The sequence below is a fragment of the Epinephelus fuscoguttatus genome, linkage group LG23 (assembly GCF_011397635.1).
Source record: "Epinephelus fuscoguttatus linkage group LG23, E.fuscoguttatus.final_Chr_v1".
In the NCBI taxonomy this organism is placed as follows: Eukaryota; Metazoa; Chordata; class Actinopteri; order Perciformes; family Serranidae; genus Epinephelus; species Epinephelus fuscoguttatus.
Genome location: NC_064774.1, coordinates 19,308,208 through 19,336,074, shown reverse-complemented (window position 1 = coordinate 19,336,074; position 27,867 = coordinate 19,308,208). Strand labels below are relative to the sequence as shown.

The window sequence follows — 27,867 nt, the reverse complement described above, 5'->3', positions numbered from 1 at the left end:
GGCACTAACCAACAGGGCAGACGGCTCTCCCGGAACTCTGCAGCCGCATCGGCTCTGATTATTTCAACATCGGGGTTCGGTCCAACATGGCGGCTTACGGATGGAAATACTGATGACAGTCCGAAAGATCGCCTCGATTTGTACGATGGTAAGGAGCTGTTTTTCGGCTTTACCGTTGGTATCCGTGCGCCGCGCCTCTGTCCGGTGCCCGGGCTCGTGAGCCAGGACAGCGACAGCTAGCTGCTGAGCTTAGCCTGTTTGCTAACATCACAGGGCAGCATGATAATAACACACAGTGGTTTCCAGAAAGTTGTAACGTGTTAACAGTGAGCTCCCCAGCTCCGCACACACCCCGGGTCAGCTTAATAAACAGGAAGATATTAAATAAGCTTGTTTGGGAGTTTATTAGCCAGCTTGTCGTTTGTTTACGCGAGAAGGGCAGGGTTGACCAACGGGCGAAAACTAGCTAGCTTAGCTGGAAGCGTATCTCTGCTCCCAGGGTCCTGTGTTCCCCACTCCAGTATCCCGTTATTATGACTTATTAAGGAGACATTTTAAAGGCTTTTAAGTTCCCAGTAGTGTTTTCCACCAGGTCACATGTTAAGTGTATGTTCCCCTGGGTCAACATGTCAGAATCACCCACCTACAGCTTATACTTGAAACCTACGCCCTCAATCTGTGGGCAACACAGTTTCCCTGGCTTTAGACATTAATATCTCTGCAGTGGCTGAATATATTTTTATCATTCAAATTGTATTTAAAACATACAACCCTTGGCTCTTGTTGCAAGCGAAAGTGCGAAAACAACCCCTAGCAATCTCTTTTAATTAAAGTTTACATCAAGAGACACTTGTCTGGAAACATAGGACTGCTAAGCCTGCTTGTCCAGTGTTGTTTGCCCACACAGACACAAATCCAAGTTTATATCCTTTATTGTAGCTTCTTTATTGTTTTTATAGCTGTTGCACATACAAGAGTAAAGAATAACTAAACATTTCCATGGTCAGTGAATGTCAACACCTCAGCCAGCTGACATTGCTGTCTCTTAATGTGTAACCAATGAAGAAATTTAGCATTTCCTGTCATGGGATACACCCTGAATGTTTCCTCTAAACTGCTAATGTTCAGGTTTTGGTTCCCAAAATTAGCAACACTTTTAACTTGAAGAGGCCGTTACGGTGTGAGTGTTTGTAAGGTTATGTAAAAGATAAGTTAATTTAAAGGTAAGAGTGCTTGTGCCTCTTTTTTTCTTATGTGTCAGCAGTTTAACATATCTTCTCATACCGTAGCCCAGTTAGACCAATTACCCATGAAAGCTGCTTTTTAGAAGGCTTTAATAATATCATTCTGTATTGATCCTCGTACAGAAATCCTTGGAGGTCAGAGGTCAGGGTCAGCCGTGCTCAAAGACACCATCAGCCGGTAGATGCTTGTAAACACTAGCTGTAGCACACATTCCCCAGTTGTAGGACAGCAACCTGTTTGAGCAGACAAGGTTAAAAAGGTCAGACACTGCTTCCTTCGCCCTCGTGGCATTTATTGTGACGGCTTCATCTTTGTGTCTTTTGCGGCGTAGCTAAGTCACAGGAGCAAGCGGAGGAGCTTAAAGCCAGCAGATTAACTTCTGACTGTAACTTATCCTGTTCCTGCCCGCTGCACCTTTCAGAGCTGACAGACGGCTAGGCAGATGCCACGAAGACGTCTGCTGCAGTCTTTTTTAATTTACTAGCCTCTGTTGGTGTGTGTTTGTGTGTGTGTGTGCTGAGAACAGTGAGCTGTGTGGCTGGAACATGCACAGCGTTTTAAAGACCACACAACAGGCCTTGTAACCCTTTTAAGTGTGAAGGCCAGCATCATTGTGGCAAATCACCAGCACCTGCTAGACAAATACTAACAAGGCTTAATATTAGCTGTGTCTGGCAGGTTTGCTCAGTCTGTTTGCCACTTTGGCAGGCTACCAGTTGCTGCCCGGAAGGTATTTGTTTTTCAGAAAATCAATTTCGCTGGTGAAGCCGTGAAAGTCACTGGTAGGGCTGCACAAAGCCGAGCTGGGCAGTTGTACATCAGTTTTGATAATGTGGCAGCATTTTGGGATGGCTGTTGGTGTTTTTAGAGAAAGAAAAATGTAGTAAACAGTCAATAGAGACGTTTGTTTATTTCACTTTGCACTATATAATGATAAGTCTAGTCATATCAGTTAACTGTAAGTCTGCACTAAAGACAACTGGAAGACAGCAGCTTTATATCACAATATTAAGGTAGCCATAATCCCAGGTGATGTCTCATCTTACAGAGCTGTCTTTCAGCTCTATGACCACTTATATATCACAACTTTAGCTTCTAATTTGCGGAATATAGAATAAGCAGATTACTCAAGACAGTGATTGAACCTCAGCGCTTTTTTAATATCAACTGACATGAGTGTGTAGCACAGAGCATCAAGAGCTGTCAGGTACTAAAGGCTGGCTGCAAATGACTAATCTTCTGTAATTATTCTTTGATAGGATACACTGCAATTTTTTTTCTAGCAAGTTACAATATGTAACTGTAATATTTCACAATAAATTACATTATTATCACCTCACAGGCTTTCACTGTGATATTTAACCACAATCAGAATTGTATTGTGAAATTCATGCAGGTAAATATAGTCATTTTACAGAAGCATACTGCAAAATGACAATAATATATGGCGTTTAACTGTAAGATTACAGTGAAATACTGTAATTCTACAGGAATATATTACTGCTAATTTACAGTAATCAACTGGAAACTGAAGTTAATTATTTACAGTAGCACACTATCACAGTAATGTAATGTGCTTTAACTGTGAGGCTACAGTCAGATATGGTAATTTTACAGGCACATACTGCTAAATCACAGTTATCAAATGTAAATAAACCAAAGTTACAGTTATGTTCAGGAGTTTTTTAGGAACATACTGTAATATCACGGTAATGTAATGGCCTTTAACTGTGAGGTTACAGTTAAATATAGTAATTTTACAGGAGCATACTGCTAAATCACAGTAATATGCAGGCATAAGGCACATCAGTTTACTTACTACAAATGAGTCATTTACTGTAAGTGTAATGCAACTATCAGCCAGCAATTTACTGTAAATGCACAGTAAAATATTTAACAGTGTATTTCCATATTTAAATCAAAATTTTGGCTGTTTTTGATTTTTTTTATTCTTCCATTTTGTCATTTGAAAGTTGAGAACTCTTGCGTCTTATGTTAAATATTAAAGGATTTTATAGGAAATCTTTTTTTTTTATATTTCTCAGGTATTGGTACTAGGAGATGGAAATTTGGGTATAGGGAGAGGGATTAGTCTTAGATTTTTTTTAGGAAGTTTTTCCTTCCTCCCGTCAAAGGAGTGAATTCCATTCTCTTTTATATATTTCAAGATTTTTTATCGATTTTGTTTGTCGACAAAACAATCACATGGCAAGGTTCATTTAGTTGCAATTTATTCTGAGTGCTTTCGTCTATTTTGCCTGTAAAAGCTGAGACTGAAAGTTTGTTCTTGACTTTCTAAACAGCAGATGACACCAGTTTCACCATGAGGTCCTTTTAGTAGCATTTCTGGAGCTTTCAACCGACTGTCTTATTGTGTAATCGTGCTCCTTTTAGACAGATTCTTGACATTCTTGTACAGCTTTCTTTGTTAAATGAAAACAAGAACCTCTAAAAAAGCATGTTTGTTTAATTCAAATCAGAAAATAAGGCTGTCAGATGCTCAACTGATGGTCACCATGAATAAACATGATCACAGTGTCTTAACTGAACAGTCATTTAGCCCTGCTGTCTGGAATCTAGTTTTCACTGAAGCTGGTGTCTAAAAAGTTTTTCAGGCTGCCCTGCACAGGCGGCAGTTCACTTTCATTTCCATCAATACAGGATACAGAGTCATTTCAAAGCTGTCACTTCAAACCGAAGCCGAATACATAAATAATTCCCAGCATCTGTGTACAGCACGTATTGAACAAATCTAATTCCTTTTTCCCAGGCAGATATTTGCCTTCCTCTCCGTTTGCCGTCCCGACATCAGAAAGCTTGTCTTGGTGTGCTCTGACTTTGTTTACAACCCTGTGATGTTTGGACGTGGTGTTGTTAGATAAATAACCTCAGCCGAGGCTTCATTTGCTCTCCTCTTGTTGACTTTACATGGACTGCAGTGTGATGATGAGTAACAACTGAGCAGCTCCATTTGCGTAGTCATTCACCCCTGAAGGAAAAGCTGCATCATTGTTATCATCATCATCACTGTTCCCCTCCTCTCTCTGTGCCTCTCTCCTGCCTTAATATAGTAATCAATTTCTGGAAGCTCAGACTGAATGACATCCAGAAGCAAAAGGTTTTATAATGACTGAAAGACTTGTTTCACTGCGTTTTAAAGTTCAGTCTTATGATGGTCTGGCATTTACCAAAAAAAGCACTGCTACATTTTGGAGAGCGAATGTTGTTACAGCAGTAAAACAGAGCCATTCTTTTAGTGTTTGCTAAGATTTTTAAACTGCATCATACAGTGAAAGTCATGTTTTCGAGAATGATTCAGAAGCCTCCTGTGGTAAAAGCTACATTTGTTTAATCTGTACTGTAGGAAGTCATTTCAGCATTTACAATGCAGGCATGATTTTTATTTTTAAAAAGACTGCTTTATTGTCTTGTCTTGAAAATCCCCTAAATGTGTGTTTACGTACATGTGCAATTTTAGTGTTGTACACAGTGTGGGAACTTTCACACATAGTTTTCTGCTCAAAGTCAGATGCTTTCTTGTCTTGGTGTTACCTCACCAAGTATGTAATTTGTGCACAATTTTTATTTTGACATTGACAATTTTTTGTCTCCTCACATTTAAAATCATGAATTTCTGATGCAGCGTTTTTCACTTGTGTGCAACCACATTTTGTTTTGTTTTTTCCATTCAGCATCATTTTACAAGCTCAAAATGTCATTGGATTTTGATAGAGCTAAGCTTTTCTGATGAAGACTTAAACAGTTTCATGGGTGTATTTAAGGGCTGGGTGATACGGACAAAAATTCATGTCTCGTTATTGACAGGCTGACTGGAGAAACAAGATTGTATTTTCAGTTGCAAGCCAAAGCCACAATTGCCACAGATAAACACTTGTCTTTATCTGGACACATTTTCCCCACAAATACCACATGCTAATGTTTTTAGCACAAGCCTATGGCATTTTACATTGTATAAATTAGCCTAGCAGCTAGCAGACTTTTCCTCTACTCATATGAAGCCAGGGACAACAGCAACATTTAACAAAGGTAAAGTTACAAAATTTGGCTCCATTACAACTCACAAGTTTCACTGACAAAGCACCTATCTTATACTAAACACGTTTTCCAAACAAATACATAGCACATGCCTATGGCATTTTACATTGTATAAATTAGCCTAGTGACTAGTTGAGATTTCCTCTGCTTATATGAAGCCAGTATGAATCCTGAAGTATAATTCAGATTCTGTTTGGCTTGTTGAAACAATTAATAAATAAACGAATAAACAAAAATGCACGCTTAAAGAGAGAGTGCACCCAAAAATGAAAATTCAGCCAGTATCTTCTCACCCATATGCCGATGGAGGCCCTGGTGAAGTTTTAGAGTCCTCACATCCTTTGCGGAGATCGGCGGGCGGAGTGGATAGCACACCTAATGGCAGATGGCGCCCCAGACTGACGTCCAAGAACACAAAATTGAATCCACAAAGTATCTCCATACTGCTCATCCGTAGTGATCCAAGTGTGCTGCAGCCGCGACATAAAAAGTCGTTTCGAAAAACGTCATATGAACTCTGTTTTTAGCCTCACTGTAGCCTGTAGCTCTGACTGCTTCTCTGTGCTCCGCGTTCACGTGTGCGCGCCTGTGCGAGACCAGCGAAAGCATGAGCTTTGCTCACCCGTGTTTACATCATGTGACACGTGCACAGCAGGGAGAGACAACGTAACCACAGAGCTAAAAGATAATTTGCACTATGGTCTTTTAGCAAAGGACAGCCCAACATGTCTGAAGACTTTGAAATTGAGGAGGAACAGCATTTCTTTGTTGAGCCGTATTTGTTTGAGCCCGAGTATACGGATGGAACTCAGGCTACTGGACGAAGCAGCCGCCGCAGCTCATGAGCCTAACCCTCAGCCAGCCGCAGAATACCGGAGTTGAGCACTGGAAACCTGGGTGGTGTAGCTGTTTCAAATGCAAAGCAGTGCCATCGGATGAGGAAAGTCTTTGCTGCTCAGACTGGGAATTGGCGATGCCTGCACTTGAGAATCTGGACATCAGTACTGACGAGACTGCTGCTCTTCAGAGACCGTGCATCACTGATCACCCTGAGCGTGCACACGTGAGCGCGGAGCACAGAGAAGCAGTCAGAGCTACAGGCTTCAGTGAGGCTAAAAACAAAGTTCATATGACGTTTTTCGAAACAACTTCGCGGCTGCAGCACACTTGGATCACTATGGATAAGCAGTATGGAGATACTTTGTTGATTCAATTTTGTGTTCTTGGACGTTAGTCTGGGGCGCCGTCTGCCATTAGGTGTGCTATTCGCTCCGCCCACCGATCTCCGCAAGGGATGTGAGGACTCTAAAACTTCACCAGGGCCTCCATCGGCATATGGGTGAGTAGATAATGGCTGAATTTTCATTTTTGGGTGCACTATCCCTTTAAAGCTCCTCTCAATGTTATTGCTGTGCTCCCATGATAGTGCACTCATATCCTGAAGTGCCCTTTCAGCTTGCTGTAGATATGACAGCTGAGTCATGGGAGTACATTTGGGGATTTTTGGGCACTGTTGGGTAATACAAGAAAACCAGGAAGTGGCCTTTTAATAACAAATGCACCATCTGCACGTCAGAACAGTGTGGTATATCCGGCATAATTTGACAAACCAGTTTTTGTGCAATTTCTGCAGTTGCATACTTTTAATTAATGTGTTTATGTGTTGTAACAGAATGTACTTCTTCTACGTTTTCTATTCTATAGACAGTAACTCAAAGTGTTTTACACACAGCAAGGTAACCACTCTGATATTCAAGTTGAATAATGATATTAAAGAAGTGACTTGGTTAAAGGTTTGTCCTGAGTCATTCTGGTAAAGCTCTGTCATTAAGATGCCAATTGATTATTGGCGCAGTTATGAAGCATATACAATAAGTAATGAGACTTACACGGAGAAAATCAGAACATAAATGGAGGAATGAAGCAGGAAACACAGCTGCAGCAAACAGATGGTTGACAGTCCAGCAGAGCGCAGAGAGAATAGAGCAGGAAAACAGAAAACAATGAGGAGGAAACAGGAGCACAAAGGAGGGATTCAGATGGGTAATTTCATGTAAAGGAAATGTTTATTTTACTGTACTGTGTCGTTGCGCATGCATCTTTTTGTTTTTAACCACACACCATATCATTAAATATTCTCCTCTTTTTCTTCTTCAGGGCGCCAATGCCTCTGCCTTGGAAAAGGAGATTGGACCGGAACAGTTTCCCGTTAATGAACACTACTTTGGATTGGTCAACGTAAGTGTCAGCTAAGAGCACATATTGCTGCCCCTAAGTTAGTGTAAAGGCAGTCTAGCTTTACTGCTAAAACACAGTACATAAACACATCTCAGGATCAGGAGCATCCCCTCCCCTCAGTTCTGTGTCTGTCTTTCTCTCCGTGTCTCTAATTCTGTCTCTGTTTTTTTTCCTAGTTTGGCAACACCTGCTACTGTAACTCAGTGCTGCAGGCTCTGTATTTCTGTCGACCGTTCAGGGAGAAGGTTTTGGCATACAAGGTAAGTGATGAGAGACATGTTAGCTTTACCATCCAGCGATGTTCTTATCCTCATATTTGACCATACTTTTTCTGGATATTATATTTGTGGTGCTGTATTACCATTCCCAGCACACCTCCTCCCTAAACATTTACACAGTGCTAGCGGTCTAGTGCCAGGCATATGTTGTGATTCTCACAATATTTCAACTTGTTGATATATTGGCATCATATGGTTACCCACGGCAACAGCAAGCATGGCTGAAAGCGAAATTATTACTGGCTTCGTGATGGTTCCTAAAAGAGGAGCAGCTTCAGTAGTGTGGAATAAGCTGTGGCATCCTGAATGTTTTGTGAACAGCCCCGGACTTCTCAGACTCTTTTAGAGAGTTACCACTCAGAGGGAACTCAGTCAGCGGCTCCTCTGACAGCAGCACAGCATCTCTCCCTCTCCTCTCTCACTATGCGCACACTGGATTCGATGTCGTTAAGTGATTTTGTTATAAATCTTTCGTAATGTAATACATTTTTTTTTTTTTATATTATTTTAGGGCCATATCGCCCACCCCTAATTTCTACCTAAGAATAGATATTCAAAAATGTAAAATGTAGGCAACATTAATGAGAGTTAAGACAAGGGTCAACAGTTAAACCAGATTATCTAGCCACTTTCAATGGAGGTAAAACTGAAAGTTTGTGATTTTGTTAATAATCTGCCATTGAATAGGAAAACTGTGCACAACTATGGTAAGAATCAAAGGGATCCTTATCCCACTGTATGCCTTTATATTCTCTTCCAAATAACTCTGATCAACCTTGATGTTTGTTGCCCCAACATAATCTATTTTTATTATGGTTGCCACATTATGAGAGCTCAGTAATTACTTTGTTAGGTACAGTCTTATCATAACTGATAGAATCAATGGCTGGAGCCACAAAAATAAAACCACAGCTGTGACAAATTGTCGTTTTACTCGTTCAGCCTAGTTTCTGATGGCTTGTGTAGCACAGAGCCCGAGAAGTCAGTGTGTGTTGTGGGTGGTTGCTAATGATTTAATAGAAAGATTGTTTGCTGGTCCAATATGTAGGTTCAGTGGCTCCTGTAATACGCTTTGCTGCCACTGCGGGAACATGTTTCTGACAAGTGAAAACAAACAGAAAGCGATTAGGAGCTCAAAAAGAAGTCTGAAATGCTAACAGTTCAAGAAATCTACTACGATTGAGTCCAAGAGCTTGACTGCAGAGTGATGAGCAGAATGAAGAATTAGCTACACTAATGTGGACTTTAAAGTATGTTATGCTTCCATGGAAATACTTCATGTTTCATTTTTATGAGCGAACAGGCTTCAGGAATCTTTCCCTTGGATTACTAGTATCTCTGGCAAACTTTCCAAACAAGACAGGTTGGATAAAGTGTTTCTTATCTTCGAACATTGTTGGGAAAGAATCCATTTCTCTGTTGTTTAATTGTCTTACAGAGAGAGACTTTAAAACCTCCTCTGACTGTTCTGTCCCTCGGTTACCTCTCACCCTGATTGAGTTAAATATAAATTTCATAGGTCATTAATATCACATTGTGTGTGTGTTATGGTTTTGTCATATCACTCCCGTAGATTAGATAAAATGTCAAGGTTCAGGCCGGACGTGGCCTCACCTCAGCTGCACTTTAGAGCTCTGTACATCAGAGAAAGTTGTTTATGGTTTGTCGAAGTCTCAGAGGAGTTACAGGTGTGTCCTCGTTCTTCGTAGGTGCAGCCGCGTCGCAAGGAGTCCCTCCTCACCTGTCTGGCCGACCTGTTCAACAGCATTGCGACACAGAAGAAGAAAGTCGGAGTCATCCCTCCCAAGAAGTTCATCTCACGACTGAGAAAAGAAAATGGTAGGCATCGTTACAGTGTAATACTGTACTGAAAGGAAGGAGAGAGGGATGTTTGGACTTGACAGCTCTGCCAGATTGTGCAGCTGTTGCTCCTGTCAGAAACTTCACCACATGACTTCCTCCACTTTTCTCAGGAAAACATCAATCCAGCACCATGTGTTTAGAAATTAGAGACCTGAAATGGTCTTTCACCAGCTATTTGTTAAGTGTGACACAGAGGAGTTATCTGATTATGGAGGGAGAGAGGGACGAGGCGGAGAGCGGGGAAAAGAAGCGAGGAAGAAAAAGGACGAAGGGGAGGGGAGGAGGTATTTCAGCTGAGAAGTTAATCTCACAGCTGAGGAAATAAAATTGTCAGCCAAAATCCTGGAGCGGAAAGCAGATGAGAAAGAAGAGATCTTAATTGCCTCTATTTCTCCTCGCCAACACATGCTGATGTTGTTTATTTTCTGTTCTCGCTTTCTTCCTTCCTGGTCTGGCTCGATTTCTCTTGATTTATACCATTCTCTATATTCCTTCCACCACTTCTCTAAAACTATCTATTTGTTTTTTTTTTCGATTTTGTTTGTCTACATATTTTTTGTTTTCTCTGTCCGTCCCCTTTCAGAGCTGTTTGACAACTACATGCAGCAGGACGCCCACGAATTCCTCAACTACCTCCTCAACACCATCGCAGACCTGCTCCAGGAGGAGAAGAGCCAGGAGCGACAGCAGAATGGAAAACTGGTGCAGAATGGAGGAGGAGGGGGAGGAGGTGGAGGAGGGGGAGGAGGGACGGGAGGAGGAAGTGAGGGAGGAGGAGGAGGAGGAGGAGGAGAAGGGGAAGGAGGAAAGGAGACACAACAGACTTGGGTCCACGAGATTTTCCAAGGAACACTGACCAACGAGACGCGCTGCCTCAACTGTGAAGCTGTAAGTTAGATGCCTAAAAAACAGACTTACTAAGAATCATAAACATGAATGGTAACAACGCTGGGTTTAAAATGCTTGGAAAAAAAGTTCCTTTTGCAAATGTTTTTATGAGGCATTCAAGCCATTTGTTGGACCTCAAGGATACACACATTTGTGCTAACACAATGTAAAAAGAATTGTGTTTGTTTACAAGAAAACACCACAGGACACCTCCACATTTTTACGTGTTTACCTGGCGGTGCCCTCATCTGTCGCTGCATCACAAAACACTGTTTTCCCTTTGTAATAAGAGAATCCATGTGACCTTGAGTGTCTTCACTTGCACTGCAGGTGAGCAGTAAAGACGAGGACTTTCTGGATCTGTCGGTGGACGTGGAGCAGAACACCTCCATCACGCACTGTCTCAGGTAACATGGAGCTCTCATCAGTCGTCCATGAAAAGGGAAATTAGTCTTTTATGCTCAGCTGATGTGGAAACCCACGAAGATGAAGCTTGAATTTTGATTAGGACTCTTAAGGTTTTTAAACATTGTTTATTTGTGTTGGTAAATGTGTGTGTGTGTGTGTGTGTGTGTGTGTGTGTGTGTGTGTGTTCTTAACAGGGGCTTCAGCAACACAGAGACGTTATGTAGTGAATACAAATACTACTGTGAGCAGTGTCGCAGCAAACAGGAAGCCCAGAAAAGGTGGGTGACATCGTGTGCTAGTTACTTTTATTTCCTGCCGTGCAGATTTAGAATCTTTCTTTCTTTCTTTCTTTCTTTCTTTCACCAGTCGTGTAATGGAGGGTATACTCAGGTATACGGGGTATACCCACTTCTTTTTCTATCCAGTTACAGTCTACCCACCTATCAGCTAAAAAGCCATTGTAATATATGGAGAGTATGCCTACTTTCTCATCGGTAACCTACCTATCTACCGAGTAATACATCCACCTCATCAACTACCACTACACCACCAATCTGGAAATCCATCGGTAAAAAACAAACAAACAAAAAAACCCTTTTTTTTTTCTTCCTTTACCTCTGGAGGCACAGCCCGGAATTTTTCGACTAACAGAAGTGCAGGGGCCTCGGCGATCGCTCACGCCCTTCACTTCCGGCGGTGCCCCCAGGGAATCGCCGTGTTGTTTGCAAATACTTTTGGTAGAAAACCAACAGAGTTTAGCTATATCTCACATTTTTCACGTCACTATATCACCGTTTAGACTAATCTGATGTTTGTAAAGTCTATAAATGACTAAAAAATATATTTCTTTGTGCACGTAATTAATATGGTTATCGTAGATTAGCTGGGCTAACCGTTAGCTGTTAACCAAAGACTGTATAAAAGTAAGGTAATAACTCAATAAACTGTCCGTGAATAAAATATATTTTCCAGCGGGTATCTTACATGATTGAGCTAGCAAAGCAGTTTTGTGTTGCTATGTGTGGTATTTATTCAGTTATGGGAATTCACGATGTCTAGAAAGCATCAGTGGCTGCAGCTGACAGGGACAGTTAGCAAAGCTAACGTCAGGACGTCATCTGTTAAAGCCTCCCGTTGTCGGATACGACATGAAACTACTCCAGTTAGCTCAATCATGTTGTAACTCAGACATCTGCTGCAAAAAATCTTTTTTTTCACGTTGATGAGACGGCGTTTTGGGTGGAGCGGTTGCTATGGACGCGGAGCTTGCTGTTTCTGTAGGTACACATTTCCTGGGGACACCTGCACGTCTCGGTCACGCCCCCTCCATTGTGATTGGCTAAAGCGCAGCATCGTTTAAACTCAAATTTACATTCTACAATGTAAATTGCAGAATCTGTCTTGAGAGATTACAACACCACTCACTTACACTAATAACCATTTTCTGTAGGCATGCACGATAATATTGTCATGTCATCGGTATTGGCCAATATCGACTTTAGAATGAAGTACCAGAAACGACCAACATGCTTTTTCTTACTTTGCACAATGAATGAATATTACATACATTAAAAAAGTATTGTATTTCATGTCTCCATCTGCTGGTGGGCCATCACGATAAGAGTGTGCACGCATAATATGATATTAATTGCACTACAAAAGAGACTTGATGATCACTAAAATTAGGTAGGGAAAAATTGGATATATAGATATTGGTATTGGTTGTCGGTCAAATGAGTTGTTACATATCAATGGGGGTGGGAGTCACCAGAGGATATTATTTCGATACTTGTGTCATGATATGATATTATTGCGTTTTTAAATGTACTGCAATAAAATATATTGGGATATATTGTGATTTATTACGTTTTTTCAACTGTGAATTATGTCCCCAAAGAAAAACTTCATTAACGTCTGTTTTATCTAATAAGATGAAGTTTGCAGTCTGTTCATCTCACTTCAGTCTTTTTCTTTTAGGCAGCAAAATGTGTCTAGTAGCCTGAAAAAGCAATTGATTTTATTATTCTAGTAGGCTACCTAAAGTTTAATTGATATTTGTAATATTAATAATTTATATAATAAAGTATTGATACTTGGCACTGTGTGACAAAACGTTACTGCTACACAAAAATATCGTGATACTATGCTGTTTCGATTTTTCCCCCCCAACCCTACATATCAGCATATCGGATATCGATTAAAAAATCCAATATTGTGCATCTCTAATATTCCTACATAAAACCTACCTCTGCATGGGACTAGATTCACTAACTGCCTTTATAATAACCTGCACTGCTTTAATGAGATAAAGATGATTTGTCTAAAGATTTATCTTGAAAAGGTCTAAAAAAGCTACTTTTGAACACAAAGCTTTAAGGCGGTTGTTGTTGTTTTATTAACCACGTGGAAGGGTTAAGAGATTTGGGGCATTTGAAAATAGTTGCTCTTTGCTATGTGATCTTCCATCAGCATGACCACATTATCTCTATATACATGTGCAGGGGCGGCTCTAACCGCAGTCACGCAGCTGTATATATAGCACCAGCGCTCTTCAGCTTTTCTAAGCGGATGAATATGGTTCAAGGTTGTTCCAATAGAAGGTACCCCTAAACCACATCTGATATTACTATAGCAACCGTTCAGGGCCTTCCTGTTTCAATCTAACAAGCGCATCATGTGTCTTTAGAGTCGACCTGGGCCAAGATTAGCCTTTTATTAAAGCCCATTACTAAGTCTGTGTTAAGTATTGCACAGCAGTTGTATGTGATGACGCTGCAGATTTTTCACACTGTAAACAGAAAAACCAACTGGTAGAAAGCGCCTGTCCTGTATTTTTATACATACCATGCACTGTTTTTGCCTGCTAAGTGCACCAAGTAACATCCATTAGCTTGAAAGGGCCATGCTGTCACCAGCGGCTGCACCTCGCATTAACACTGAGCAGAATGCTGCAAGAGCACGAGCCAAAGGTTTCGGCCAAATTAGGAGGAGCGCACGGCGTCTAAAAACACACTTCTTGTTCCTGATATGGGGTCTGGAGCCGTAATGGTGTCAACATGGAAAGCTTTTAGCTCTCTAAGGTTTTCTCGGGGACACACTGCCCTTGCTGCCTGTCGTTGCACGATTCTCTCCTGGTGTTTTTCCGCTGACCTTTTATAAGCTGTGCACTTTGTGTTGTCCTTGATTTTTACATCTTCTTTGTATTTAGTTCAGTTCAGAGATAATGTCAGTGTCATCATATCTCAAAAACCTCTCTCTGTCTCTCCGTCTCTCAGGATGAGGGTAAAGAAGCTACCGATGATCCTTGCTCTCCACCTGAAGCGCTTTAAATACATGGACCAGCTGCACCGCTACACCAAACTGTCCTATCGCGTCGTCTTCCCCCTGGAGCTCCGCCTCTTCAACACGTCCGGGGACGCCACCAACCCCGACCGCATGTACGACCTGGTGGCTGTCGTTGTACACTGTGGCAGGTAGGTTCTTCTGTTATCCTCAATTTTTTTCTTACATTCTCTTGGAGAGGATAGTTTTTGAAGGTGTATAAGAAAGTCTAAACCCTCTGCGATAAGGCAACTAAAATCAGACATTTGAAATAATACAATAAAATACCCAGCAATAATATAAGATAAAGACAGAAGCAATAAAACAGAGAAGAAATGTTGAAAATAAAATTGTGTGCTGGCTTTAATAAGAGACTCTTTTCTCTAGGATATATTTTGAAAAATGAAATGGCATCACAAACAACATAAAAACATAAATATAAGAATAAAAACTGAATAGAAGAGGTAGCAGATGCGTAGATATACTGCAAAGATGACTTGCTGCTGTTTTCTGAGGTTGATCAGGTCACGTCAGCTGATTTGTAAGTGAGCATATGCAACTTATTAGTCGCTGGATTGTCTTCAGCTTGCAGAGGAGTTTGATGTAATCTTCCTGCGGTGCTTTTCTCAGGTGGATAAACATTGTGTGTAAACACAAAGGGTTGATATGCTTCAGTCTGTTGATGTCAGCATTTTACTCATTCAAAATTAAAACATCCCTGTATAAAAGATTCAACAGTAAATGCTGTTTTTAGAGCAATTATTTCATGTTTTTTCCTCTGCCAGTGCCTTGATAGGAGCATCCCCATTTATATCTTTACATGGGAATAAGAGACAACCATTAGCTGCTGCTGTCATGACTTTCTGCTAATACTTTCATAATGTTCGTCCTCTCTGCAGTGGTCCCAACCGCGGACACTACATCACCATCGTCAAGAGCCATGGCTTCTGGCTGCTGTTTGATGACGACATCGTAGAGGTAAGAGAGATTTTATAATTATGTTTCCTTTGTCTTTTTTTTTTTTTTTTTACAACCGCATTCAGTTTAAATTCTTTGTAGTATTTGTTCATTTTCTAGTGAACTGGATGTCTTCAAATTACGAATACATCCAGTAACCAGTCCCCACTTTAAATGTGCCATATTACATTCTTCAGCATCTAGTTCAATACAGTCTTACATCCTGAGCTTTATTTCCTTGAGCCTTCACTATACAAAGATCTGTTTTATGTTTTATACTTTGCTGTTGCAATGTTATGTTATCTCAATTGTTTTCTTATTTTATACATTAGCAAATAAATCCCAGAAGAGTAACTGTTTATAGAACACCACTAAACAAAAGTTTCAGCAGAATTAAGAGACAACATTGATGATAACAGATACAAAATTTACAAAAAAAAAAGGCTTAGAACAAAGCAATTAAAAACAATAGAAACTTTGTAGAATAAATGGAATAAGGGAGCAAAATGTAATTTAAAAAAAAGGTGTAAGCTATATGACCATAGTATCTGAGATCTGTAAGGTAGTTAACCTCATGAAACCTAGAGCGACATCACTTTTCTTCTTTTGCTTTTAGACACCTTTCGCAAGTACTGAAGGCTTTGAACCTTGAAATTTGGTAAGAAATGTCTCACAAATTGCAAAAAAATAAATAAATAGATTCAGAAAATTATATAAAAAAATACAGAAAAAAAGAACTTTTAAGCAATTTCCAGGTGATTTCTTTTTTGTTTGCTTTTTATGTTCTTTCTTTTTTTGTTTTTACTAATTTTCTTGTTTTTAAGTTTCTCTTTTTACCTATTTCTTGCAAATTTTTAGGGTCACATCTTAGTTACTCGCTGCCTTATTCCCATGTTTTTGAAAGAAATCAGGCCAGTTTGGCCGTGGTTTAAAGGGTTAAAAGAACAGGCAGAAAAAACTTTGTACTTCTTGGTATTTAGTCTCAACTCAAAATAAACAAAAAAAATCTGATAGAAACAGAAGATCAGTGTATAAAAAGCGGTATTTTGTAAAAGTAAAATAAAAGCTCAGGAAGCTTAATTAACTGTCTTATTGCTTAAACATCAAGCAAAGATAAATTAACCCATCAGATGTCCAAAGTTTCTTCCTCACCAGACAGGAATGTCAAATAGCTCTCCTTCCAGACTCCATGTAGATCCTGGCAATCCCTATGTTGTGTCTGGATTTCCTAGGACGGGCCGACCTAGATACCTTAACCTTTGCTGAATTATGGGTTAAAATGGGCTTAGCAATCAGGACAAAATTAGAGCAATATTAGGTTTGATGAAAGCATTTACAAAGAAGAAATGTAAGAAGATAAAAGGGGAAAAGAAAACAGAAAGAAGTAGATACCTGCGTCAGATTAGAGTGCAGGATTAGCCCGAAGCCTCGTAGACAAGATCTGGAATGAGAATAATGTTTAGCTGCTTTGTCCTCTTTGCTCTTTCCCTCTCAGCACCATGTCTCATGCTCAGCACGTACCTGCTTTAGCTGTTCTTTTAGTTTAAACTGTATTCATCCAAGTTATGGAATTATTTCTTCTTCTTCTTCTTCTACTAATACTTTTGTACTACAGCTTCTTTTACTAGTACTACAACTTCTTCTACAACTAGCCTACTTCTTCTACTACTGCTACTCTTCTACTGTCTCATCTTCTACTACTACTGACTTTTCTACTACTGTTACTGCTACCCCTCTACTTTCTCTTCTTGTACGACTACTACTTCTTCGTCTTCTACTATTACTACTATCTCTACTGCTGCAGCTGCTCTTCGTCTATAGTTACTACCACTTTTTCTGCAGCTACTTCTACTACTACTCTTCTACTATCTCTTCTTGTATTACAACTTTCTACTACTGTTTCTTCATCTACCAATACTTTTCTGCTACTACTACAACTCTTCTATTACTATTACTACCACTTCCTCTATGACTCCTTCTTCTACTATCTCTTCTTGGATTACTACTTTCTACTACTCTGTTTCTTCATCTACCAGTACTTTTCTGCTACTGCTACAACTCTTATATTACTATTACTACTACTACCACCACTTTCTCTGTGACTACTTAACCTTCTACTACTGCTACTCTTCTACTATCTCATCTTCTACTACTACGACTTTTCTACTACTATTACCACTACCTCTTCTATGACTACTTCTTCGACTACTGCTACCCTTCCACTTTTTCTTCTTCTTCTACAGCTACTACTTCTATCACTTCTTCATCTCCTCTTCTATGACTTCGTATCTCCTCTTGTACTACTACTTTCTACTACTCTGCTTCTTCTACTACTGCTACTTTTCTGCTACTACTACTACGACTCTTGTATTACTACCACTTCCTCTACAACTACTTCTTCTACTATCTCATCTTCTACTACTACTACTACTACGATGTTTGTACTACTATTACTGCTACTTCCTCTATGACTACTACTAGTACTACTACTACTACCACCCCTTTACTTTCTCTTCTTCTATGATTCCTGCTTCTTCATCTTCTAGCACTACTACTCCTGCCACTCTTCTTCTACTACTAGTACTCCTACCACTGCAGCTACTTCTTCTACTACTACTGCTAATTCTACTTCTCTACTTCTACGCTTTACACTTCTGCTATACCCTGTTCCACTACTCCTACTTCTACTACAACTGCTATTACTGCTACGTCTTCAACAACTACTACTACTACTACTCTCTCCTAGGCTCTCCCACTAATTTCGCCTGCTCCGCTTCTTCTTCTTCTACTACTGCTTTTCTGCTACTAATACAACTTTTCTATCACGATTACTATTACTACCACTTCTTCTACATCCTCTACTACCGTTAGTTTTCTACTACTATTATTGCTACTTCTTCCACAGCGATTACCTCTAATACCACTACTGCTACCCTTCTACATTTTCCTCTAATACTACTTTTCCTGCTACTACGAGTACTATGAGTTTCTTCTGCTATTACTACTACTTCTTCTACTACCACTACTCTTGTACTACCTCCCCTTCTACTACTACTGCTACTTTTTCCGCTATTACTACTACTCTACTATTACTACTCCTTCTTCTACAAGTTCTTCTACAACTACTACTGCTACTCTTCTGTTGGTACTACTAGTAAATTTTTGACTACAACATTTTCTGTTTGTGTTTCTGCTACTACTAGTATCTCCTCTTCTACTACTATATTTTCTACTACTTCTACTGCTACTGTGCTATTACACTTGCTCCACTATCGCCTACCTTACTACTACTTTATAAAAAGCAACTTATTTTAGTCTTTCTCTCATCTGCTACTAAAATGTTAATATTTAATTTTAGAGTAGTTGCCATGAAATTTCTGATCCCCTGCAGTTTCTTCTGTAAAACCATCTATTCTCTGCTCTGATGTGGTGTCAGGAGAAAACATGGCAGCCTACATAGAAACAACACACTCTGACATCCTTCTAGCATGTGTGATGGCACTCAGCTAACAGTTTCCATTATTCCTGTATGTGATAAGAATCAATTAGCAGACTTTTGAAACTTGACTGGTCTATTACAGTAAGTCTGCATTAATGTTATCATTGCTGAGTAATGCAAGTAAAGTGCTCATCGTCTCTTATCTACACTCTCTGCACTGCATTTAGAGCTGGCCAATATGGAGAAAATAATTTGATCAAATACCTCTGTTGTTACTGTGATGATATTATAGGGCTGACTAATGGTGCTTTCACAATATTTACACAATGAGATTTCTGATAAGTAATCATCAGTAATGTGGATATAATGACTAAGTGGGTAAAGGAAAACAGCTGGAACAGTCTGGTAAGTTCAGAAAGTTACATCACTTACAATAATGAATGTTAAAACCACTTACAATGTCACAGTATTCAAATTCTAAGATGATATCTAGCCTCACATCACAGTATTGTTGTATCAGTATATTACCCAGCACTAATAGCATTATATCACAATGATATAACTTTGACAGAAATTACTACAGACTATGTGTAGACTGTGATCCCACAACTCAAGCATGTTTGCCTGCTAGTGCTAAGATAGTAATTAATGGACATCAATGGCATTTTGGAACGACAGAAAAATAGATTTAAATGTCTAAAACGCAACAGTGTGGTTGTGGTGAAAGGGTTAAAACATGCAGTGCTCCTTTTACAAGCATTTCTATATGCGCCCAAACTTTACAATCTTCAATTTTGTTGCCTCTTTTTGGTCTGAGTATGGCACCAGTTTGGCAACAGTTCTAGCTTGGCCCAATTAAAATGGTTTATTTTACTTTGAATCTCCCCGTCAGTGGGAGAAGTCACCCTGCTGTTTGAATTCAGAGGAAACTGCTCAGTCAGAGTCATCAAGGACTGATGTTTAAAACTGATCCTCATCACCAGTGTATTTTTCCACTATGATGGGACGGAGGCCCAGATGAACATCTGGTCCAGAAACTGACCAAGTTCTGGAAGATTCCGCTGACTTTGCAGAGCAGAAACACAAACAAATCATTTTTTTTATGGTTTGTGGAGATTTACTCTGTCTCACTGCTTTGTATTCCAGCCTTCAGTCTCTTTCTTAAATCTGTCTTTTTGCTTATCTGTCTTTTTTTTTTGTCTTTCCACCTGGAATTGAAGCTGTCTGACTTTTAAAAACCTGTAGCCAGTTCTCTTTCAACACCCATCCAAAAGTATGTTTTGTGCAATTTGTTTTCAACACCACTCTGTCTCTCTTTGGACAAAGTTGCTACACCAAATATGAAACAGTTGTCAGGGTCAAATCTCAAGATACTCATTGTCAACATATTCGATTCTAAATGGAGATTCGGTAGCAAATAAAAACAAAAGCCTCCATGAAACAGTTACACAGCAAAGTTCAAAAGCACAGCTGTTAACTAAAGGGAAGGATTTTATGTTGTGCTCACACAAAGACTTAAGGTCATGTTTATAAAAAGGTTTACCAAGGTGGTGAAGTCTGAAATGTGTTTTTTGTTTGCAAATATGTGTCAAGAATATCATGCTTCTCTGATGGGTTAAGCAAAGTGAATATATAAAAAGGATATCAACTTGTGGTAAAACTTTTTGGCTCCCTAATACATGATAAATGTTGAGTTATTGTCAGCTGTTCCCGTGCTTTTTTTAATTCACTTTCATTGCATGATGGATATGGGTCACAAATGTACACATTTTACATTCAAACCCTCATTACTTTTGGCAATAACTTTATTTTTCATGTGAAATTAAGAATAATTCAGAACAAGGATGCACCAGTTTTGAAATTCTGGGTTGATACTGATGTTTGAAATAACAATTTGGCATCATCTTTTTAAAAAAAATAATGGTTTCAAAAGCAATTTTCCTCTATATGATATATCATAAATTCCTTTCTAACACATATTTAATATTGCTGTGAAAACATCAACAAATTTCTCCTTGAAACAACTGTATTTATTCATGTTTCCCACCAGAAACTACATTTTACAAGATTACATTGAACATAGCATGAGAACATGATAATTTACTTTCCCCAAGGACTCATTTTTACTGAATAGAGCTTGAACGCATCATTATGTAACTCAGCGCAACCTCCATGAGCTGTGAGTTGAGGCCATCAGCTAATAACAGCTAACGCTAACACGGATTCACAATGTAGCATTATCAGGGAACAATAGGTTGCCTGCTCGAACGCGACGATTGTGAGCTCACTGCATCCTTTTGTCACGAATGGATCTCAGGGAAGATCTCTGTTCATCCCAAATGTGCTTTCTATTGTCCCCTGGAAAGACGGGACGCTGGCTGCTACTAGCCATCGTGTCACACAACAGTGAGATCACAGAGCCCATTTACCAAACACTCATTGTATTCTTCTTCTGCCTGCTCATTAATCTAATGCTGAGCTACATGACAAAGCAGCAACACAGCTGCCATCGAATTGTCAAGAAAACGCTCATGTTATGTGAAAAAAGAAGTCGTTACTTTTAAGAACAAAGAAGGTCAAATGAATTAGCTCACTGGGCTGAAGGCCACAAGTCAAAATGGTTTGTTCTGTAAACTGTGAGTTTTGACCTCTCTAGACTTTTTACTTTCTTCATGCACCTTGTAAGTAGGTGAAGTTGTGTCAAAGATCCCTACGCTGTCTGTGTCCAAAGTCTAACAATGTTTCTTCTTCTCTTGTAGAAAATTGACGCGCAGGCGATCGAGGAGTTCTACGGTCTGACGTCGGACATTTCCAAGAACTCTGAGTCAGGATACATCCTGTTCTACCAGTCCAGAGACTGAACCAGCCAGTGGTAAATCCCCAACAGACTGTCACTCAGCAGAGGGGGAGGCGCTTATGGCTGCCACCGGCTCCGCCCAGTACGCTCACATAAGTATCCAGGCTTTATTTCCTGCAGGCGGAGCTTTGCACTGGAGCGCCACTCGGATCGGTAGAGACTTGTGCAGGTCGCGTGCCAGCCTCCTGGATTACTACCGTTCAAATCCTCTGAGCCCACACTGCTAAAAAGCACCTTAATAAAAAAACAAGATGGCTGAATCTGTAACACTCGCTTTGCACTGGGGCATCAGCTGGGAAGACTGAGTAACACCAATCCAAGAGGCTGACATCGCCAGGCGCACAGCGGTCCATTTCTGGAGGTAAAAGCAGTTTGAGGTTGTTGAGGCGATGCAGAGTAATCAATCAACTGTTTCTGATGAGACACAGGATTGTAATCCTCCTTGTCACGGTAACCATCAGTGTCATCACAGTCTTCTTTAGCGTTTTTTTTTTTTTTTGGTGTGTGTATATTATACCGTGCTAAATTAGCTTTACGCTAACACACAAGTATCATGTGTTCACCCCCCAGAAAATTCTGGAGACAGAGAAACTAATGTCTTACAGCCATTTTAAAAAGTCCCACCTGTCATAACAAAACCATTGACACTACCTTTGGTGACTGAAGAACTTGAACGTGTGCACGGAGCGCGACGCGGTGATGCAGTTGCTAGTTTGCAGTGTTAGTATCATGAAGTGGTGCTAATAACAGATAGTGTTAAAGGCAGAGCGTGAAATGAAAACCAGCCATCTGATAGAGGGACTCATTATTTTTGTTTTTAACTAAGAAGTTATCCCAAATTAATCTGATTTAAGCACTTCCGTTGTATTAATTACACTGAAAGAAGGTTTTCTGTAAATTGCAGCCAAAATCTGTTTGTTCCAATCCTTTTAAAACATCTAAATAAATACTAATAAACAAAAATAATGAGCCTCCCAGATGTGTTGCAGAAAGCAATGAGTGAAAGTGGCTGGCAAAATTTTTAGTTTTTAATTTCCTGGTGTGACGTGCCATTACGGGTCATGTTTGGTGCCACAGTTGGAACAAGTTTTGAGCGAAGGGCGGTCAGGTGTTTCACCATTAAACAACATAAGCTAACGGTTTTTTTAAAGCAGGCTTTCCATGGTTTTGATAAGCACAGCCTCCTTTTGCAGTTTGCTTTCAAAGTTTTGTGTTGTGAGTTTTTTTAAAATGCCAGAATATGCACATTTGTACCATTTATAAGGGACACATACAGAGACTTTTTATTTCCTTGAAGTCAGTACTGGCATCCAAACTGTCACACTACATACAGGTGGAATGTTTGCATGTTGTGCGTCTTGTCAAAGCTTTATTTCTGGACAGCTAACTCTCAACACCTCCATACATCTGCCGTGCTGCAGCTGGTTCACTGCACCTCATTATATCAGCCACCAAGCACGCGCTGGCAAATTTCGACTCTGGCTCAAGTGTTTCTCCTGCAGCTGCAGCTCTGGCAGGCAGTCAGACCTTTTTACATAACATGTTTTTCACTCCAGAATCTTAAATTGGAAGCCCTCAGTAATGCCAAGAGATGCTAACGGTCTGCTGATGAGGAGCGCGTCCGCTGCCGGTTGAAGATGTGGTGTATTTAGTGCAGTGAGACTGTCTCTGTCTGATGTTTGTCTCAGTGGTTTAAAATGGATTCCTCTCCTCCGTGTCTTTTAAAATCTAATTCAGCACAATAGGAGAGAGACCAGGATGGTAATAACTTTTGATGTCATGATGACTAATTCTCTTAAAAAATAATGTAACAGATGAAAATGCGCAGGAAAGGCAGCTTTTCTAATGTGAGGCTGGTTTTCTCTTTCTCTCATCACTGTAAATTCAAACCCTTTGGGCCTTTTTCACGATTGTGCCACACAAAAAACTGAAAGTCTTCTTCTGCTATTGGAATTTTCTTTGAAAATTTTAAATCCCTTAATAAAAAAAATCAATGAGGAATAATGAAAATAATTATTAGTAGCAGCCATATCATAAATGCATTTTATCAACTTCTAAAAATAGAAAAAATGGAATGCAAAAGTTTTATCTGCTCCTTGAGGTCTCTTACAGGATATTTCAGTAGATTGTGAAGTAATTTAATGGTAATAACAGTTGGCATTATTATTAATCACAGATCTACAAATATGCTCCTGAAGAGATTAAATGTAATGTAATAGGGCTACAACTAACAATTGTTTTCATTATTGCTGTTTGTTCAATGTAATTAGTCAATAAAATTTCAGAAAACTTAAAAATGCACATTTTATTTTCTCAGACCGAAGGGTATGTTTTATAAGTTAGGACTGTTAAAAAAAAAAAAAAAAATCAAATTAACTACATGCTCTGTGATTAATTTGTCTAAATAAATTCTCATGAATTTTTATGAGTCAGTCGATCCCAGGTAGACTTACTCAGTTCGCGTCTGAAGGCCTGGTCGAGACAGGCTTGACGAGGCTAGCTGCTAGTGTTAGCATCAGAGGCTGTGTTAGCTTGGACCTCCGGGTTCGCTGCTAAGTGCTTTGCGTTGAGGTGATATTTCAGGCTTTAAGTACACCAAGCGTACAAAAATTCCTTACTGCAGAGAATGGTGCTCCTATCAACATTTCCATCTGGGCATTTTTTAAATGTAAATGTTCCATTCACGTGGCCAAGCAGCATCGTCTCATCTGCCTCCATCATGTGACAAAGCCACTGTGGCCTTCGATGATGCACCGGGTCAAAGGGCACTACGGAACACGATTAATTGGCGTTGATTGAATCAGTATTTTTTTTTTTTTTCTGTGATTGATTGATTAGCTATTTTAAATAGCTTAGTTTTTCCTACAAACAAAAAAAGATTCAATTTACAGTGACAGAAAACAGAGAAAACACCAGATCTTCACATTTGAGAAGCTGTAACCAATAAACTTTCAAAGAATTTTTTAGTGAGGTAACAATTATCTGACTGTCAGAACTAGAATTATTTTTGTGTTCATCAACTTACCATTGACATTGACTGCAAATAGTGGTGTTGGTGCCGAGGGAAAAAAAACAGCGTAATGAATGGGTTTTAACTGTGCTGAGGAAAGGAGAAACATTTTAAAGTCTGTACTCGTCCTCCCAAACTTGAGCCCTCTGATAGGCAACAGCCTCCGTTTTTCACCTCTGTTGTTTTAACGCACAAACAAACCAAATGTAGGTTTTTTTTTTGTTTGTTGTTTTTTGTTTTTTGTTTCGTCTTGTTTTTTAATGCCGCCAAGCTCGTGAGGCTTCACCCAACTGCGCCCTCTCAGATTAACAAGCAAGCTCACCCCGTCAGTCTGTAACAGAGCTGCAGCAGATGGAAAGTAAATGGAAACATGCTGTGTGTAGCCTTTAAAGGTGTTTATATTCTACAGTAGTTGAGTGGCCCGGGCAGTGGGTCAGTTATTATCTGAATGTTATACAGTTGTACAGTAAAATAAAAATAGGGCTGCTGCTTGACCTGTAAAACACCATGTGGAGTCAGGTACGTCTTGATAATCTGAAATCGCTCTCTTTCCTGAGTCCTTCTGTTTGCATGTTCTCCCTGTGTCAGTGTGGGTTTTCTCTGGGTACTCCAGCTTCCTCCCACAGTCCAAAGACATGCAGCTTAATTGGTGACTCTAAATTGTCCGTAGGTGTGAATGTGAGTGTCTCTATGTGTCAGCCCTGTGATAGTCTGGTGACCTGTCCAAGGTGTACCCCACCTCTCTTACTTAGACTTACTTAATCTAACTTACTCAGTTTTCGAAAGGCGGAAATAGAGCGACTACAGATGACGTGTCCCAAACGTTTCACTTCATCAACAGGTTTTTAAAGTCAACACTATTTCCATTTCCTGTCTGTGCTGCTCTTGAGCTCAATTAACCTACATGAAGGATGATGTTTTCGGGCGGTGCTGAATTTTTGGGGTTCAGTTCTGCAATTTCTGAAAGTCAGAAATCGTAGTTTACGGGTTATATCCAGGCACCAACAAAAACTGTGGACTCCTTTCAGAGTTACTTTCATATATGGTGTGTTTATATTTTAAGCATTTTGAGAAAATTTTTCCATTTACTCGTGTAAATGAATGAAAACAAGCACAAAAGCACGTTATCTGGGGGGTGAAAGTCCACAGATTCAGTTTGGAGCTGGTCATGATTCTGTTTTTTAATGAAATGCAGTTTCATGGAAATTATGGGAACCAAAACTGTACATGTGTTGGTTGAAGTTTTTTGACTAGACAAAGCGTTGGAAACCATGTTGAAACAAGGCTCTTTTTTTAATTTAAATACTATAAATATTATTATTATTCTGAATGTTTATGTTTATCTTCTTTTTCCTAGATGTTTCACTTGTTTTTGATATATTTCACTAATTTTACTAGTCTACCATTCTTGTGTAGGCAGCTCTGGATATTTTGAAGATTATTTTGGTTTAATTTTGGGAGTGTGTGACGAGAGATGTTGATGTGTACATAAATACAGATGTTATTATTGGAATATAAATAATTGCTTGCTTGAAATAATCGGCAGACCTAGATCAAAAATGTTAGTGGATGTTATGTCTCAAAATACTTTTATTCTGGTAACGAACCAACACGCCTGGTGCTCAAAAAGTAACAAGCCCCACCCATCTGGCGTCCCAGGCAGCCTAAACCAAACAGCCCCAAAGTGAGCTCATATGTAATCTGACTGATCACATTATAGTGCACAGGAAACTGACTGATTTTACTCACATACACTTATTTTGAAGAAGTTCCCGTACAAGAAACTGCTGTGCAGAAAGTAACTGACCAAAAACTGTTCTGTGTATTACTGTGTAAAAGGAAAAATCCACTTTAGAGTACAAAACAACTGTTGGTTAGTTTTTCTTTTTCTCTCTCAACCTGTTATAATTTGATTTTTACTTTTTCCTGTGAGTAACTTGTCAAATGTAGTTGACACATACGGAAAGACTGCAGGACTACTAATTGCCCTCTAGGGACAAAATAAAGTTGAAGTTGTAGGGTGAGATGAGTTTATCCTTTAATTGTAAAATGTTCCACTGAACACATATCAGCAAATATGTCAGTATTGGATTTTTTTTTTTTTTTTTTTTTTTAAATTCTATCTCAAAAAAAAGAAAAAGAAAAACCTTTAAAAATATTTTTAAAAAATAAGTACAAACTTAGGAAATTAACAAAAATCAAATCAAAATTGGAGTACTATAAGTAAAATTATGACATTGACTCTTCAAAAAGTACGAAATTGGCAATTAATTTCACCAAGCATTAAATGTAAAGTTTTCTTTCTCTGAGTCCTGGACTCAAAAATGACTTAACTTTGATACATGGCTCCACTCTTGCTACGTTAAACTGATAATTAGCGTTGTGACATTTTGTCCCAGAATACCTAATTAAATAAAAACTGACATTTGCAAGTGGATTTTTCCTTAACAGTTTGACTTGTTCTGTCCTCTGAAATCTGAAATGTCCCTTTAGGGCTTCGGTTGTCCACATCACTCCCCCTTTTCAGACTCACCAAGAATGTAAATGTTTAGAGCCCAGTCTGTGATGGGGGAAAAGTGACTGAATGTGTCATTAACACTCTGATATTGTATGTTGCAACTAAATCATGTGCCAGGTGGCAGCAGCCTCACAGACACAAACCAAATGGCTATCAACTTAGGATCCAAACAGCTCAGAAAAGATTCAGACTCCTTGATTGTTTTGCACATTGGATTCAAACTTTTAGAAAAGTAAGTTGTGTTTATGCATCAGTTTATGTAAAATACTCCATTATGAAGTTCGTATTCTGCTCCTTGACTGAGACTGAAGTTCAGAAGACTGGGGGTAAAAAACAATCAAGGTGATTGAGTCTTTTCCTGAACGGTTTGTTCTTATTTTAGCACCAGTCTGAGACACAGAAATGTTTTAGCTGGTTTTTGCAGCAGACATTTAATTGGCCATGAAACCGCACAGTCTGGGGCTTCTCAGTTCCAGCTACGGACAGATCTGAAGGACAAACAATTGAATCATTCTCTTGAGTTGTGAGTGTTTGTCGAGGCTGCTGCTGCACATACTGCTGTCTGAAGTTCATTCTGAATACATGTAGATGCAGTGAAGTTTGGGAATGACGGCTGGTTCTGATGGTGTCCAAACTGTTTGAAATAAAACAAACTGGTTTTTAAGATGGAATGATCTGGACTGTCTTCTTTGTTTTATCTAAGTATTCAGTTTACGGTTGACATATTGATGAGGAAGGATTTCAGTTTAGTTTTAAGGACAAATTTTCACATTAACTGTGATGACAGTA

General features: G+C 39.4%; 1 protein-coding gene across 1 annotated transcript; it reads left to right on the top strand.

Moving 5' to 3' along the window:
- On the top strand, nucleotides 1–27,749 carry usp12b (ubiquitin specific peptidase 12b). Its single transcript, XM_049569324.1, has 10 exons — nucleotides 1–148; nucleotides 7,459–7,539; nucleotides 7,716–7,799; nucleotides 9,527–9,656; nucleotides 10,264–10,568; nucleotides 10,899–10,975; nucleotides 11,171–11,254; nucleotides 14,252–14,449; nucleotides 15,197–15,275; nucleotides 21,453–27,749. Exons 1-10 carry the CDS (start codon nucleotides 101–103, stop codon nucleotides 21,552–21,554), a joined length of 1,188 nt encoding a protein of 395 aa, XP_049425281.1. The 5' UTR covers nucleotides 1–100; the 3' UTR covers nucleotides 21,555–27,749.
- The last annotated feature ends 118 nt before the right edge of the window (nucleotides 27,750–27,867 follow it).